The sequence below is a fragment of the Balaenoptera ricei genome, chromosome 1 (genome assembly GCF_028023285.1).
Source record: "Balaenoptera ricei isolate mBalRic1 chromosome 1, mBalRic1.hap2, whole genome shotgun sequence".
In the NCBI taxonomy this organism is placed as follows: domain Eukaryota; kingdom Metazoa; phylum Chordata; class Mammalia; order Artiodactyla; family Balaenopteridae; genus Balaenoptera; species Balaenoptera ricei.
The window spans coordinates 20777084-20793903 of NC_082639.1; the positions used below are offsets into that span (position 1 = coordinate 20777084).

Below are 16820 nucleotides of genomic sequence, written 5' to 3' on the forward strand. Positions count from 1 at the left end.
AGTAGAACTGAAGGAAAGTCAGTGCGGCTGCAGCCTAGAGAGAAACAGAGAAAACTGTGAGCTGAGGCTGCAGCAGGATCAGCACATTGTAGGCTATGATTGGTCTCTATAGCTCTCTGCTGAGTGACTGCAACATCCCTTCAACAGTGATGGGCAAGCTGACCTGCCCAAGCTCCCAGGCAGGGCCCAGGTGTCCTCTGGGCAACCCCCTTTTCCAGCATAACCCACTCATAACCCAATACTCTTGGGAGAGAGGACACAGGAAGTGAAACATTCATAGGAAAGCACAGTCACTACTGGGTCCTTAAATTGAGATGATGCACTTGATATGGAATCCTTTCCTGTAAGAAGGGGAAGGAAGAGACCAGGAGCCCCAGGAAGGGGGCAGACTGAAGGTAGAATCACTCCAGTTTTCCCCTCACCCATGCCCCTCCCACCCATCCACCTCATTTTCCTCGCCCAGCAGTCCTTTGGCCTCATTCTCTAGGTCTCAATGTCTCTTCCCAAGTTTAACTTAAACCAGCTTGCAGCCAGATATTTGGCACCTGTGTGCAATCTGTTCTGAGCCCTGAGTAGGATGACTAGATTTAGCAAATCAACAGGACACCCAGTTAAATTTGAATTCAGATAAACAACAACCATTTTTTCGTCTAATTTTTAGTCTAAACATTACAACGCTAGCCGTGATCAGCAGGGGTTGGGGCATCGGAAACTGGCTCCAGGCAACTGATACTAACACTGATGTCAATAACAGCTGCCAACTTTGGCCCAGGTTGCCTCCAGTTTAGCCCTCATTAAGGAGGTAATAGAGTGAGTGAACAAAAGAATGAACTCTAGGGACTTCCCTGGTGGCGCACTGGTTAAGAATCCACCTGCCAGTGCAGGGGACACAGGTTCGATCCCTGGCCCGGGGAGATCTCACATGCCATGGAGCAACCACATGCCGTGGAGCAACTAAGCCCATGCGCCACAACTACTGAAGCCCGCGCACCGCAACTACTGAGCCCGTGTGCTGCAAGTACTGAAGCCTGCACACCTAGAGCCCGTGCTCCACAAGAGAAGCCACCGCAATGAGAATCCGGCGCATCGCAATGAAGAGTAGCTCCCACTTGCCACAACTAGAGAAAGCCCGTGCGCAGCAATGAAGACCCAATGCAGCCAAAAAAAAAAAAAAAAAAAAAGGAATGAACACTAGGCCTAGACTACCAGGGTTGTCTTTCAGCTCTGCCATTTTCCAGCTGTGTGACCTTGGAGGGACCCAGAAAATGAAATGCTTAACTTCTCTGTCCTTGGTTTCCTCATCTATACACTGGAGATAATAACAGCACCTACCTCATAAGGTTGTTGTGAGGATTAAATGAGTTTACAGGTAAAGTGCTTAGAATAGTGCCTGGTCCATAGTAAGTGCTATGTTAATGTTAGCTCTAATAATTTATCTAATCACACCAGACTGAATGTAAACTCCATGAGAACAGGGACTTTCTTTTGTTCATTGCTATATCCACAGGAACAAGGAGCAGGGCTGGTTTATAATGCATGCTCAAGAAGAGGGCCTGGCTTGTAATATATAGCCATAAATATTTATTGAATTAAATCTAGTCCTCAGGATATACCTGAAATATTGGAATTGTATTAATAATTCCCCTTTTACAGATAAGGAAACAGGTTTAGAGACATGAAATGAGTTTTCCAATGTTAAGGAGGTGGCAGAGCTAGGATTCAAATCCAGATTTGTTCGGTTCCAAAGTCTTTTCCACTCAAAAATTCACTTTAACATCTGAGGTGCTACCCTTGGAAAGTGATGGAATAACAGGAGCATCTGGATTTAGGAGAAATCCTCATTGACTTTGATTTTTTTAAGTCCTAGTCTGTTCCCCATCTGCTGTGTAACCTTGGGTAAGTCACCTTATCTTTCTGAGGCTGTTTTATGATGTGTAAACTAGGTGGTGGTCAGGATCCAAGGAGATCATATATTGGTGAAGCCTGACCGGAAGAAGGCTTCTGATAAACAATCCTGCTTTAGAGCAGCTTTGCAAATGGACATTCTTCCCCACCCATGAAACCCGAAAGCCCATCTCTCCACTCCCCTACGCGTGAATAAATCTCATCACACCTGAACACTTAACACCTCTTTAGACGGAGGCTGAATCTCTCCGGGGGAAATCTCTCTCCCTGGCCTCCCTGCACTCCAAGTGCAGCCCAAGTGTCGGTCAATCCTGGGAACCTGGTCCCTGGTCTCCTCAGAGGGGGCGCAAGCCCAAATGAGCCCAGAGCTGGGCCTGCAGTTGGGAGAGATTCGGGGGAGACGGCTTGAAAAGAGCAAAAGAGCAAAACATGCGTATTAAGACATCACTTTGGAGGCACTGTGGGTCCTGATGGTGGCAAAAGACTTGTACCCTACCTGGAGCCGGGGCGCAGAAGATCCCAGTGTCGCCTTCCGGGGCGGGGTTGGGGAGTCCTAGGGCCTTGTAATGGGGGGAGTAGGGCCCAGGCTCCTTTCTAGCCTTTGCCTGGGTCAGGCCCAGGACATTCAGTGTGTGTGTGTGTGTGTGTGTGTGGCAGGGGGAAACAGCCCCCGCTGGGGGGAGAAGGAACATCTGGGGAGCTATTCCAAACGAGGTGAGTGGGGGAGATGGGTGGCCCTGGCGTGGTCCCCTCCGGGGACCAGGTTTGGGAGGGAGGAGCCAGGAAGGGCCTCTTCTGGGCTGAGCAGAGCGCGGGCCCAGGGCTCGCGGTGAAGGCGGGGCCCGCACTCTCTTCGCGGCGGGGGCGGGGGGTCCGCGCTGGGAATGCCGCGCCGCGGGGGCCAGGGCGGGGCTTCGTTGGCCCCGCCCTTCGCGCAGGTAGCCAATGGGCGCGGCGGCGCCGGGTGACGGAGGGAGCCGAAGTGCGAGTGCCGCGGCGGCGGCGGCGGCGGCGCGGACGGCCCAGCCAGAGCGAGAGGGTCTCGGCGGGGGCGTGGGGGCTAGGGGGTGCGGGGACGAGGGGGCGCGGGGGCGCGGAGCCGGGGACCTCAGGACCCGGGAGGCGAGGCGGCCCGGGCCGCCAGTGGAGCGCGGGCCGCCCAGCGGCGGCGCGATGCCGCTCGCCCAGCTCAAGGAGCCCTGGCCGCTCATGGAGCTGGTGCCGCTGGACCCGGAGGTGAGTGAGCTGGGCGGGGGACGGGCGCTGGCGGCCGGCGAGCCCGAGTCCCCACAGGGGCGGGGCGGCCCGCGGCGCCTCTGTAGCCTTGCGGGCGCCCGCGAGGACGCGAGTGCCCTCCGATCTCTTGCCCCCTCTCCGGCTCCACCCCCTTCTGCCCCGGGTGTGTGTGCGCGAGGGACAATTCCGCCACAGCGCCGAGAAACCCCTTAGCCCGGAGAGGGGATCCCGTGGTGCGCTGAGATCTGACCCCCGCCTCACCCCACACACCTAGGACCTGTACCGGGAGCTGTCGGAGTTTCCTTCGTTAGGGCAGACGGCCAGAGCTGGGGTGTCAGATGTCTCGGATTCTACAAGAGACAAGGATCATGGGACCCCCCCCACTTCTCCTTGATGTCTCCCAGCGCCCTACCCCAAGAGCTCCCGCTTCTCGGCTTCTGACCCTAGAAGGATTGTCCCTCTTGACCCTAGCAGTGGTGGAATTTGGGGTGACACCGCCCGTCTGGGGCTGAAACTCTTGGGTTTTTTTGCCCTAGCCTAGGGTCAGAGGACACCTGTGTCACCTGCTCCAGGCTGGGGAGAAGGGAATGGGGAAAAGCCCTTAGACGTTGTGAAAATTATGCCTGGAGATGAGGAGGACGTTGGTTCCTGCACCCTCCCATAGGAAGGACTGGACCCCTGGAGAGTTTGGCCTCTGCCTGCCTAGCCTCTCCCAGAAGCACCTCCTGCCCTCTGAGGATTCTATGGTGCTAGGCCCTAAGCTTGCAGAAGGCCAGCTCTTCCTGTGCCCTTTGACTCCCAGGGTCAAGGTCAAGCCCATCTGCCAGCAGATGGAGAAAAAAAACTTTTCCCTCAGCCTCATTCTGGGAAGGAGGTAGGTGATACTGCCTTTCCAGAGGGGATGTGGGGATATGCAGGGAGGGTATGGAAACCTCAGTGAGCCTGGGAGCCAAGGTGATTTTCTTCTGGCTTGGGCTCGGAGCCCCTGCTTAGATCCCCTCCTCTGCCCTCTTCTCTTAACTGGGGCAACCACCAAGTGCCCTGCCTCTCAGGGCCACAGGTTGAGATCAGAGTGAGGATCCCTGGTCCCCAGAACCCAGGGTGTGCTGCCCCTTTAAAGGGATGGTCATGGCTGACACTGGCTATTGGAGGGTGGGCGCACGGCAGGATTAGGTAGCCAACCTGAAGGCGCAATTTGGAGTAAATTGCTCTGGGATCCCTGCCATGGGGTTTTTACGGGCCCTGCTCAGTTCAGAAGTTCTCTCGCTGACTCACCCCCTGAGGTGAGGAACACTGCCCTCTGCAGCCCCTATCCACCGCAGCCCACCCCCCAAGGACTGGGTCACAGAGGGTCAGGGAGGTGCTCAGAGGTGGATTCCTTTGCCTTGGCATACCCTTGAGACCTAGGCCTCCCTAGAGGAAGGCGGACTGGGAGGGGCCAGGGAGAGATTTAATCTGAGGACTTACCATGGGTTATACTAGTAGGGAAGAAAGACACCCAGGAGCTCAATTCCCAGTCCAGGGCGCTACTTCCTGTTTCTCTTTGGGGAATCCTGGGGCAGGGGCCAGGTTTAAACAGGAAACTCAACTCAGTTTTAGTACTGCTGCAGCTGAACTCTGAGAGGAAGAGACTGGCTTATTTCCTAGGATTAGGGGGGCTGTGATTTCTTTAGGAGCTTCACCTTGGAAACACTGTGTGACCCTCAGTCAGTCTTTAGCCTCTCTGGGCCTCTGTTTCTCCAATGGCCAGGGCTGGGTTCTGGCCCCTGCTTTCTGGGCCTGAGAGGGTACAGAGTCCCGAGTACCACTGCCCATTTTCCTCCTCCCCACTCCGTGGAGGTGCCAGGCGACTGGGTGTTATTGTTTGGGTAACAGGAGCCATGGGGCAGCCAGGGCACGGGTTGGGTTGTTTTCACTGGAGAACAGGGCCTCGCTGTTCTTAGCCCAGGTGACATGTAAGTGATACAGCAGCCTGACCTGCAGGTACAGGCGCTGCCGCTGGCTCCTGGCCAGGAAGGAGGCAGGCAGAGGGGCTGGCGGGGGCATTTGGCAGAGGCCTGGGATCTGGACTGCCCTGCCCTCCCCATGACGCTGCCGAAAATGGGCTGCTGGGAGGCAGGGCCTAGTCTGGGGTGTGGCCCAGGTGGAGTAAACCCATTAGAAGTGTGGTTGACGATTCTGCCTGGGCCTTCCCTGGCCTTGCTGAAAGCAGTAACCTTGACCCCAGGCCCAGCCTCGCTGTGTACAGAGCTTCATTATGTGCCACCCACCCCACTTCACCGCTGTTACCTTATTAAAATAAAACAACTCTCAAAACAACTTCTCAAGGTAGGGATTATTACCCCCATTTTAATATGGAACAGCTGAACTCAGAGAGGAGAACTGGCCTGTGAATTAATGTCAGAGTCGGAATTGGAACCCAGATCTCTTGTTGTCTCCAGCCTAGTTGGGGGAGGCTTAAGGACAGGGAAAAGCTGGGATCAAACTGGCCCAGGTGGAAGGTACTCCAAGAGAGGCTCCGGATGTTGGCAGACTCTCCTGTCCAGCCTTTGCTGAGGGCTGGTGGTACCAGCCGGCCCTGGCACCTGGCCCCCAGCTTCCAGCAGCGTGCAGGGCTGCCAGTGCTGGGCTCTGAACCCAACTCCTGGGGCTGCTTCCTGCCTGTGGGGCACGTGCTGTCTTTGTCCATCTGCTGCCCGGCCTCTCCAGACGCTGCCCTGGCCCCTCTTCCCGAGACAGATCTGGTTGGGTGGGAAGGAAGGATGCTTGGTGAAACCCAACTCTGACCTCTGGGGAGGGGGCACAGTGGTCTGGAGGCCCTCCGCAGCTGTCCCCATGAGTAGTGCTCTCTGAGGAAGAGGGAGGAGAGTGGGTCTCCATCCTCCAAGAGGCCAAAAGGCCTTTCCTGTACCAGACTTTTTAGACAAGGTCTTTCATTCAGTATTCTGCAAGGTCACTATCATTGTCCTCTTTCGTTCATTCATTCATTCATTCAGCAAATATTTATTGAGCACTTATCATGTGACAAGTACTAATCCAAGCAGCAGGGTACAGCTGTGAACAAGATGGGCCTGCCCTCACAGTACAGATGAGGAAGCCGAGGCTCAGAGAAGTAATGTGACAGACACAAGGTCAGAGTGAGAGGCTGGCAGAGCTAGCATTAGTGGCTGTGTCTTTGTGGCTGCAGACCTGTGTTCTTTCCACCATCTGTGCAGCAGTCAGGCCAGAGGGGCAAATGAGCCCTGGCTTCCCAGGACCCTGGCTGTAAGTGGGGGAAGCTCACCTGTGGTCCTCTTTGCACTTCCAGTCCTTTCTCCAGGGCTCCCCATTCCCCTCTAGAGACCGTGTGCAACAGCTCTTACAGGCATGGGGTTCCATGAGGATGGCATCCAAGCCAGAGACCCCTGGACTGGAGGCAGCCACATAGGGCCTGTGGAGCCCCCTGAATCCTCCAAGATACTGCTCTGTAAGCGCACACCTCTGGGTGCACCCACCACCCCCTCCCCTCCCTCATCAGGGATTCAGGCTTGCAGCCACATGACTCTGGGTCATGGCCCCATGTCTTAGGGACCACAGGTAAGTCCCTCAACTCTCTGAACCTCGTCTGAAAAATGGGAGTAATAGAACTTTCTCTGGGGAATTCCCTGGCGGTCTAGTGGTTAGGACTCTACACTTCCACTGCCGGGGGCATGGGTTTGATCCCTGGTCGGGGAACTAAGATACTGCATGCCGCATGGCGTGGCAAAACAAAAAACAAAAAAAAACTTGCTCTGGCCTCCTTGCTCTCTTTGCTGGGTTGAGCTTTCATTTGACAGGCTACATGCTGGACCCTGATCTGGGTGCCAAGGAGATGATGCTGGACAAGTCATGGCTCCTCCCTGAGTTAATCTGCAGTTTGCTCGGTGCTGTGAGGCCCAGAGGAGGGAGGAAAGGACTTGAGACTGTGTAGACAGAGGAGATGACATTAGAACTGAGTCCTGAAAGAAGACCAGGGGTTTGCCAAAGTGACCAGGCAGGAAAGGTTTTCTTGGTAGGAGGAGCCACCGTGCAAATGCGTGGGGATGTGAAACAAGCTGGTCTGTTCAGGGTCTCAGGTTGTTCAATTTAGCTCCATAATAGGGCCTGATAGTAATAATGGGGATTGTTTGTGGGCCAGTTACATGCCAGGTATATGTATTTTACAGACACTATTTTGCTTGCTTCTTACAGCTACCCAATGAGGTACATTACTTTTATCCCCATTTCACAGATGAGGAAACTGAAGCCTTGAGAAATGAAGTAACCTCAGGGTCATGCAGGTGGTAGAAGCCAGAATTTGAACCCACAAGGTCAGGTTCCAGAACCCACATTAATCACCTATGTTGGGCAGTTGGTGATGACGGCTTTGAATGCCATGCCAAGGAGCTGGGACTTTATCCTGCAGGCAGTGGGAAGCCATGGAAGGGTTTGGGGCCTGGCACATAGAAGGTTCTCAATAAGGAGTGAGTGAGTGACCAGGGGAGTCGATCACTCAAGTGTAACGATTACAGTTGAGTTTTAGGAAGGGTGAGAATTTGGAATGGGGGAGGCTGGTGTATAGGCCTTTGTTACCATCTGGGGGAATTATGTCAAGAGTCTAGAATGCTGGGTGAAGTGGAACTCCATCTACAAATGCATCGTGCCTCCCCCTCCCCCCAGCCCTGGTCGACCTGGTCCTTCTCCCCAGGCTTCTGAGAGATGACAGGTATGTGTATGCGTGCGTGGTGGGGCCTGTAGAACACTGGCCCCTGGGGAGGATTAGGGGCATTAAAGGGGCTCAGGGGGCAGGATGTCCTGGGAGCGACAAGGGGAGGGCTGCTCCAGGGGCAGGGAGATTATGTAACGGGCAGAGCACAGCTGTGCCTGCTGCTGCCGAGCAAAGCCGCAGCTGCCCTGTGGACCCGGCCCCTGGCTCCAAAGTCCTGGATCTTCCTGGCCTCTCCACACTCTCGCTGTGCAGGAGGGGTGGGGACAGCTTCTTTCCGCTTCCCAAGGCCCAGATGGGGTAGGTTACTCACCTCATATCACACAGGAAAGGGATGGTGTACCCCAGGGTGAGTAGCACCCACCTGAGGGTGAGGTCTGGGGGCTGGAGGACTGCCCAGGGGCAGTGCCTGCCTCTCTGCAGGTAGTTCCCCTAGCTGGGCAGTGGGCTGCTTTTCCTCAGTCCTCTTTTGAGCACTTCCTGGTGTCAGAGACCGAGTTTTGAACCCCCACTTACCAGCGGTGTAACCTTATGCGCCATCACTAGGCCCGTCTGCGCCTCAGTTTCTTCCTTTGCCAAGTAGGACCAGGGCCTGCCTCCCAGGTCAGGAGGGTTTAATGGTGCCACAGGTGTGAGACACTGAGCCCAGTGCCGGGCATGTGGCAGGGGCTCGGAAAAGAAAAGCTGTTAGCACCAAGCCCTAATCTCTGCCCTCCCAGGGCTCCCCGTCTTTTAGGAGGGGCAGGCCTGTGTGTAAATAGTCCCTGCGTTGTGATAAGTGGTAAAATGAAGGATCGCAGGACCGTAGTGGAGCAGCAGTGATTCTGCAAGGACAGGGAGGGGTCCCAGAGCAGGCAGGGCCAGGGTAGCCACCATCACTGGGCTGGACACTCTTCCAGACTTTGTTTCCTTCAGCCCTTGCATCAACCCTGGGAGGTGATATAAATACCCTCCTGCTACAGATCAGGAAACTGAGGCCTCTTGAGTTGGTTAATTGGCATGCACAATTTGTCTGTGGCAGAGTTGGGAGTCCTTTCCTTCTCACTGGGAGAAGGTGACATTTGAGCTGAGCCTTCAAAGATGAGGTATTTGCCAGGCAGAGAGCCTGAGGGAGAGATGCCGGGAAATGGTCTGTCTGAGTTGTGAGAGACTGTTGCAGGAGCCTTGATGCCTGTGCCCTCCCTGTGAGAGTGGAGGTAGAGAGGACACAGCCAGAACTCCCGCCCTCACCTCCATGGCCCCCTAGCTACTGGGAGCAGCCAAGGGCGGGGGTGCCCCATGAGGTCTATCTTTGCTTTGTGCCACTCTAGTAAGTTTTGACAGTGTTCCCTCATCTCCCTTCTCTTTTCCAGAATGGACAAGCCTCAGGGGAAGAAGCTGGACTTCAGCCGTCCATGGTAAGGACCAGGGCTAGCACCAGAGCTAGGGACTGTCAGGGGTGGGGGGACCGTTTGCATGGAGTGGAAGAGGAGGGAGACCTGCCCCCGTCCCCCCCGGGTGTGAGGCCCTTTGGCCCAGCTCAGCCTTCCTTCTCTGGTCCCACCTAATCCTCGAGGCAACCCTGTGTGTCAGGATTACTTACTCCAACCTTCCTATTTCTCAGGTGAGGGGACTGTGGCCCAGACAGGGTCAGAATCCAGGCTAGAACTCTGGTTACCCATCACCCAGACCAGGACACTTCCTCAGTTTATTTACTCATGGCAGCTTGGCCGACTGTATTGAGAGGGTGAAGGGGTGCTGAGAGAGGCTCAGGTCTGCTGGGCCTGACGTGGGCCTGGAATCATCTGGGCACCTGGTGCTGGAGGGAACCTGGTGGCCTCAAATCTAACCAGGGCCCAGTGCCTGGCATGTGGCACACAGGCCATTTCTCAGGGATCCCACCTCCCAGCCCCAGGCTGGCTCCCTCTTCTCTGCTCTCTCTGCTTCCCCTGGGTTCCTCCCTTCAGCCCCTCAGCTCCTGTTACTGGTTTTGTGTGTTGATACAAGTGCCAGGTCTGGGTGACAGTTGTGTGACCTTAGGTGGGTCGTTTGTTTCCTCTGGGCCTGGGCTTTCTCATCTCCACGTTGAGCTCCTCCAATTCTCGAGGAGCTGTGAGGTCACAGAGCTGCTGGTTGTGGAGGGGCTTTGGAAGCCACCAGGCAGGACAAAGTGTGGGTTCTGGCAGTAGAGCCAACCTGAGTTCGAGTCCTGGCTCCACCATCACCATTTGACCAGAAGCTTCTCAAAAGTTTCCTCAGCTGTAAGTTGGGAATAATAGTAACCTACTTCTCAGGAGTGACATGAAGGACAAATGAGGTAGCAACTGCCTGCCACACAGTGACTTCAGCACCAGCAGCGTGAACGCCCTGCTGTATTGCTCAGCTCCACTGCCTGTTAGTGGCCACACCCTCCTGGCCTGGGTCTGCCTGGGCACCAGACCATGAGCTCGACCTTTGAGATAGACCCAGAGCTGGTCCTGATGTTTGCCTTGACTCAGCCTCCTAAGATAAGGGAGCTGAGCTAGCCGGGGTAGGGCAGGCTGACGGAAGTAGGCTCCCACCCCCTCCTTTTTTTGGTACTATGGCAACCTTGGACCACCAAAAGGAGGCCAAGTGGTGTGGACTGGGCCCCTTGGCTTATCTCAGCCCCATGTCTGGAGAACCTCTTCCCACAAAGGAGCTGCCCCTGGTTGCCTAGTAACAGAATGAAGGGGCTGTAGGTCTCCAGTGAAGACCCAGGATGTTCAGATCTTGGGGCTATGGTTCTGGGAGTTGCAGAGGTGCTTGCAGCTTTGAGGGAGCTGGTGGTGAGTGCAGCTTCTCACCTCAGTGCTAGAGAGGCTGGTTGGGAAAGGGCAGGAACTTACCCAGGCGGGCAACCTACATTTGATCCCAAGCCTGTGACTCCTTCTTGCTCTAGAGCAGATCCTGGGGTGGGAAGGGAGACGTGGCTGGACATGATGGGTCAGGGAGAACCTCGAATGCCATGTTAAGGGAGAGAAAGCGCCATATCAGGAGCTTTGCATTTGGTTCTCATAACACCCCTGGAGGTTAACTCTCCCCATTTTACAGATGAGAAAATTGAGGCCCAAGGTCAAATAGCTGGTGGGCGATAGGGTCAGGTCTTGCTTGACCAGAGAACCCACACTCCTCCCAGCCCAGGAAACACACTGAGTGCTGAAGAGGAGGAGCATTGGGTCCCCGTGACCCCAAGTTCCATCATTCCTCAGCACCTGCTCATTCACCTTCTCCATTGCTCCAGAACCTCCTAGCATCCCCAGTGCCCACTTCTGGGCTCAACACACCAGGGAACGCTCAGCCTGTGGTCAGGACCTCATCCCTTTGTTCAGTGGAACAAGCTGGCAGCAGGCTGGTTTATTTTTTGCAACATCAGACTTTCAGTGCACCCTGCTGTAGCACTGGGGACCCCAAAATGAATTCAACACCCACCCTCAGGGAGTTCCCAGTGTTGGGGGAATGGTAGTAACAGGAAAGCTGTGTGGAGGGCGCTGTGATGGGGAAGAACAGGCTGTGGGCACCTAAGACCTCCATTCTGCGCCAGGCCTCATAGTGGGCAGTGAAATATACCACCTTCCTACATGTCTCTTGGGGGCATGATGAGATGAGCGCATCCCGGGGAACCCAGCCAGTGGCATCTGAACTCAGGGCTGAGCGTGGACCAGAAGGACAGTCACTGCTCTGTGTGGCAGAAGAGGAAGAGTTGGGGTGGGCCGTGGGGCACCAGGTCACCTTCCCTGCAGAGCTGGCATTTGGCTGGGCCTCAAAAGGCAGGATTTGGGCAGCTGGAGAGAGAAGTGGGCCTTCCAGATGGAGGAGAGGCCTGACTTGGAGGGGGACTTGGGAGGCAGGCGCTCTGAGTTCAGAATCCTGCCCCTCTTTCTTGTTTGCTGTGTTACCTTGGGCAAGTGATTTGCCCCTCTGAGGCTCAGATGTCTTTTCTGTAAAAGAATAGAGTCCACCCCTCAGGGCCACCCAGAGGAGGGAATGTGATGTGTATAAAGTGAAGAATCCAACAGGGTGTGAGGCATAATATTGGTGTTTAATGCTTGTTTATTTTATCCATTTCAGGCAGAAGGGGAGATTGGGGTTTTAGCAGCCATAGTGAGGACTGCAGTCTAGGGTGAGAGCTCCTGGAGTGCACCTGGTGCCCTCAGGCATGCTGGGGCTCCATTCACCCTCCCTCCCTTCCTGGGGGTGGACTGGGTGCCCCAGGCCCCCTCCCCGGCTATCTCCGGAGCTGGACCCCTTTGAAGCTCCTGCAGGTCTATTTTGAGAGCTGAGCGTCTCCCCCCTCCCCTCCTCTCTTCCTGTTTATGAAACCCTGATCCCTCCCGGATCCCTCATGCTCCCCCTGGCTGGAGCTCAGGCAGGATGTGACTGTGGACTTCGGGGAGCCTTGGGAGCTTCAGGTGTTGGGGGGAACTTCCCTGGGACTGGCCAGGGCAGCCTAGCCCACCCTCCCAGCACCTGAGACCTGCTGGGTTCTGTCCCTTCAGCCTTCCCAGAGGAGACCCTGCGGCAGTAAGAGTGCCCGTGTAATCCAGGGAGTTCTGTTTACCACGTCCCTTTGTTTCTGTGGCCCATTTTGCTTCTAGAAACAATCTTTTGAGGGTGGAACAATCTAGTTTTGACCTCTATTTTATAGAAGAAGAAACTGAGGCTCAGAGAGGGAAAGAAGTTTGCCTGGGAATACTCAGCTAGTGAGTAGATGGTTCTTAACTTCCCACGCTGTACTCCTGGCCTCAAGCCTCTTTTCCACGCTGGTCTCTTCCTACACGGAGTGTCTAAATTTTTCCTCCTTTCTGCCTGGCCAACTCCTGTTCATCTTCAGGGTCCAGCTGGACTGCCCTGTCTTCCTGGACCTCACCCCAGGCAGATAGTTAGAGCCTCTGGGCACCTACAGCACCTTGACTGCACTCTGTCCCAGGATAGTTGTGTTTTGTTATTGTGTATTTATTTTGGGGAGCTGCCTGAGGACAAGGCCAGAGTCTGCCTTAACATGTGCGCCTCCTAGTGTCTGTTCCTGGCCTGAGGACAGAGCAGCGAGCCAGTAGCTGTGAGTGGTTTCCAGAGGGGAGGCAGGCTGGCAGGCCTTGCAAGGAAGGTGATAATGAAATGCTTAGAGTGTGGGCTTTGGAAGTAAACAGGTTGATTTTGCCCTGAGCCCTCCCCCTTTCTGGCCATGTGGCCTTGGGCAAGTCACTTTCTATCTGAGTCTAGTTTTCTCCTCTCTGAAATGGGATGACAGTACTTCCCTTGGAGCTAGGACACAGGGCCTGGCAGAATCCACACCAGCAAAAGTTGAGGGAAAGAATGACTTCATGCAATAAATGTTCAATTAATAGGCACAATTCTCATTGTCATTCCATGCCAGTCCTGGCCTCGGGCCCAAAGCCAGCTCCCCTATCAAGGATGCCTGGGAAATGTAGATCCCTCCTCACCTGCCCAGAGGCATGCTGGGAGAGGCGTCTGGGGACATCTGTCCCACCAGAGGGGACAGTCCTGGGAGGCCCTGCAGATGATGCCAGCTGGGGGAGGGGCTGTTGGTGTCCGTTAGGGCCAGAGATCAGCAGGTGGGCTTGGGGTGCAGCTGCTGGAGGGAGGCCCAGTGTGGGGACCCTACGGGCCAGGGATCAGGTGGTGGGGATCTGGGCTTCTCTCCAGCTGCCTTGTGGGAGGAAGTAAATAAGAGGAAGTATCTATAGGGGGAATGGGGCAGGGACCAGGGGGTGGGGTCTGGTGCTCTCCTCCCTACTCCTGCCACCAGCGGCCTCACAGGCCCTGCACATTCCCTTCAGTGAAGGCAGTTCCGAGATAGTTTCCTTCCTGTTGTCCCTTCCTGTACCCTGCTAGCCATGGAGAGTCTTCCTTTGCTTCTGAGGGATGCAGGGGTTGGGGGGGCCCAGCCAGCACTGGCCCAGAGAGCTTTGGGGCTCTCAGGACTGCCCCAGCCTCCAGACCCCAGACGCTCCAGAAGAAGCTGGAGTACAGTGAGAGGCCTCAGCCTAAGAAAGCATCTTTCACAACACCCAGCAGGCCGTCATCAGACAGTTATTGGAGGCCCTGTGGGGACTGGAAGGGGAAGTTCGGTGTACGTGGGAGCGTTTCCACATAGGGGATGTCTGTGGAAATGGTTTCCGATCATCGGACTGTGTGCATTTGTGTGTGTCAGTTTCTGTGGGTGTACTGGTGTGAGTGATGTGGTGAGGCCATGTGGCAAAGGGCTGGGCCTGGTCAACCCCTGCCCCATGGCTACCTGCTCCTCCTCTCAGGCCTCTGTGAGGTCCATGCTAGGGCCTTCTGCCCCCTTGCCCGTCCCAGGGCCCTGGGCTGGCAGGCTTCTTAGGGCAGAGTGGTGCCTGCTCTGTGGGCTGCCATTATGGGTGGGCCCAGCCATGGGAATGTCACTACGGGGGAAGGAGTGCCCATGCTCTGGACCGGGACAGTCAGAGATGGTGGCCTTGGTGACTTCTGCCCCCCATTCTCTCCAGGGGATGTTGGCAGGTGTGGGGTACCCACTGTGTCACTGCCTCACCTCCTTGTAACTTCTGTCTGTGTTCTAGTCTCCTTTCCTTAGGATCAGAGGAGATGAGGGGTGTCTCTCTGGGCCCACCCTGGAGCCCTGGGTTTGGGGTCTGCACTGTCCCCTCCTTAGCAGGGGAGCCTAAGCCATCTTCTGTCCCTCCTCCCTGCAGAGGGGGAAGTGAGAAGGAGGGGGTCAGGGACCCTGCCTTCTGGGCCAGGAAAGCTGAAAAAGCAGAAGTAAGGGGAGTAACTGGGCCCTGTGGCCGCCGGCTTGGGCCCCACCATGCAGACCCCAGCAGATTTCCCCAGAGTTGAGAGAGACTCACTCCCCTGTCCCAGAAAGGTGAGCAGAGGGTTGGCCTGCCTCCAGCGGGGTCTGTCATGACTCTGGGCAAGGAATGGGTTTGGGGGTGGCTGTGTCCCCTGGGGTTTCCGGGTGACTGCCTGTGTCCCCAGGGAATGTTCTCAGTCAGAGGCAGACAGACAGGTGGAGATTCAGACCTCAGGACGGGGTGGGTAGAGGTTGCTCTGTGGTCTTGGCCCTCCCCAGCCCCTCTCTGAGCTGGGCTTTCTGCCTGTCCCACCCACTGGGTTACACTCAGGGGCCTGATTAGCCTGCAGCTTTTTGTGACTGCAGCTTCTGTGGCTGTTCAGGGTCCCCTGAAGATGGGGCTGTGTCTCTGAGGGTCAACATCTAGAATGGGAAGTCCCCAGACTGTCCTGGTACTAAGGGAGCGGGCAGGATTGGAAAGGCAGGACGTGGCTCTGACTGACTTACCTGCCCACGCTTTCCTGGTACTTGAGGTCTGCTGACCCCAGGCCAGGCAGTAACCAGGGGAAGGACTTGGGTTTGAGCTGGCTCTGCCACCTGTTCACTTTGAGCCTGGGTGAGTCACTGTCCTGTGGGCCTCAGTTTCTTGTTCCTGAAGTGGAGGATGACAGCTTTGGGATATTTGGATCAAAGCCATCAGTTTGCACTCAGGAGACATCCATCTCGGTCTCCAGTGTCTTGATCCTGGGCCTCTCAGGCCATAGCATGGGAAGGAAACTCCAAAGAAATGGAATTCCTCAGAGATGAGTCTGCCACAAATACCAGACTGCTCTCCCAAGCGCTGCGAGTTTGCAGGTGATGTCCCCTCACCGCTTTCCTGCCCCCAGGCACACCAGCAAGAACCTGGAGGTCTTCCCTTAAGCCCAGGGTCTGACTCTCGGGATGTCTGTGTGTTTTTCCTGCCTGTGTGTCTGCCCTGGGTATCTGTCAGGCTCTTTGGGCCTCACTGATGCTGGCTGCTGCCCACCTGCCTCTGTTGTTGAGCTCCTGTCTCTGTCTCCACCTCATGAGTGTCTGTCTTCACCTGTTGGGTACATGTCACGTGCTGGGTGCCTGTTTGGTCGTGTCCCCTTCTGTCTCTGCCTGTTGAGTACATGTCCCCATCTGTCTCCACCTGTTGGATGCAGCCCCCATCTGCCTCTGCCTGTTGGATCCCCATCTGTCTCTGCCTGTTGGGTACATGTCCCCATCTACCTTTGCCTGTTGGATATGTGTCCCCATCTGCCTCTGCGTGTTAGGTGTGAGTCTCTGTCCACTTCTGCCTATTAGGTATGAGCCCCTTCCTGCCTCCGCTTGTTGGGTACATGTCCCCATCTGTCTCTGCCTGTTGGATGTGTGTTCTTCCTACCTCTGCCTGTTGGGCACATGCCCCTATCCATCCCTGCCTGTTGGGCATGTGGACTCTCCTACCCATCTGTTGGATGCCCGCCTTCATCCGTCTTCACCTGTAGGATGCCTGCCTCTGCCTGTTGGGTACCTATCTACTCCTAGGTACTCCTAGGTACCCATCTGTCTTCACCTGTAGGATGCCTGCCTCTGCCTGTTGGGTGTCCCTCTTTATCTGCCTCTAAATGTTAGTTGCCTGTCTCTCCCTGTTGGGTACCTATCTACTCCTCAGTAGCTGGGTTGGCGTGGGGCTTTCCCTTTGAAGGCCCACAGGGAGGATGGGGAGGAGGGCCAGAGGGCAGCCCTCAGGCAATGGGGAGGGGGAAGAGAGAGGAAGGGAGCGTGGTAAGGGAGCTGGGAAACCACAGGCCCTGAGTGATTGGCAGTCCTGGGCTGGGCCCAGCCCCCGCCTTCACCCTGCACATCCGCCTTGGGCCCGGCCACCTCCGCAGCAGCCCCGGACGCTGCCTGCTCCTGCCATGGTGCCTCGGCCCGGCCCGGGCGGATGGAGCAGGATCCCAAGCTGCCCCGTCTGCGGCTCTGGGCCCTGCTCCCCTGGCTGCCCAGGAAGCAGCGGCCCAGGATCAGCCAGACTTCTCTTCCTGCCCCTGGCCCTGGCTCTGGCCCCAGGCAGGACTCGGTGAGTGTGCCCAGATGTCTGGGCCTGGCCTGACTGTGGCCCTTGGAGCAGGTGCCTTGGAAGCCAGTTTAGCC

At 56.1% G+C, this 16820-nt stretch overlaps 1 protein-coding gene across 5 annotated transcripts in view; it reads left to right on the plus strand.

Moving 5' to 3' along the window:
- Window positions 1-3005: 3005 nt before the first annotated feature.
- Window positions 3006-16820, plus strand: part of RPS6KA1 (ribosomal protein S6 kinase A1) — a 36031-nt gene continuing 22216 nt past the window's right edge. Inside the window, exons 1-4 of one of the 5 annotated variants that reach the window (XM_059916128.1) lie at window positions 3078-3141; window positions 7391-7469; window positions 7819-7864; window positions 9217-9261. In XM_059916128.1, the coding sequence (XP_059772111.1) occupies window positions 9259-9261 (3 nt within the window). In that variant the 5' untranslated portion in view covers window positions 3078-3141; window positions 7391-7469; window positions 7819-7864; window positions 9217-9258. Of the gene's footprint in view, window positions 3142-3167; window positions 7470-7818; window positions 7865-7982; window positions 8165-9216; window positions 9262-16820 lie in introns of those variants that run through there. The other 4 variants (XM_059916122.1, XM_059916115.1, XM_059916136.1 and 1 more) reach the window with 4 other exon arrangements.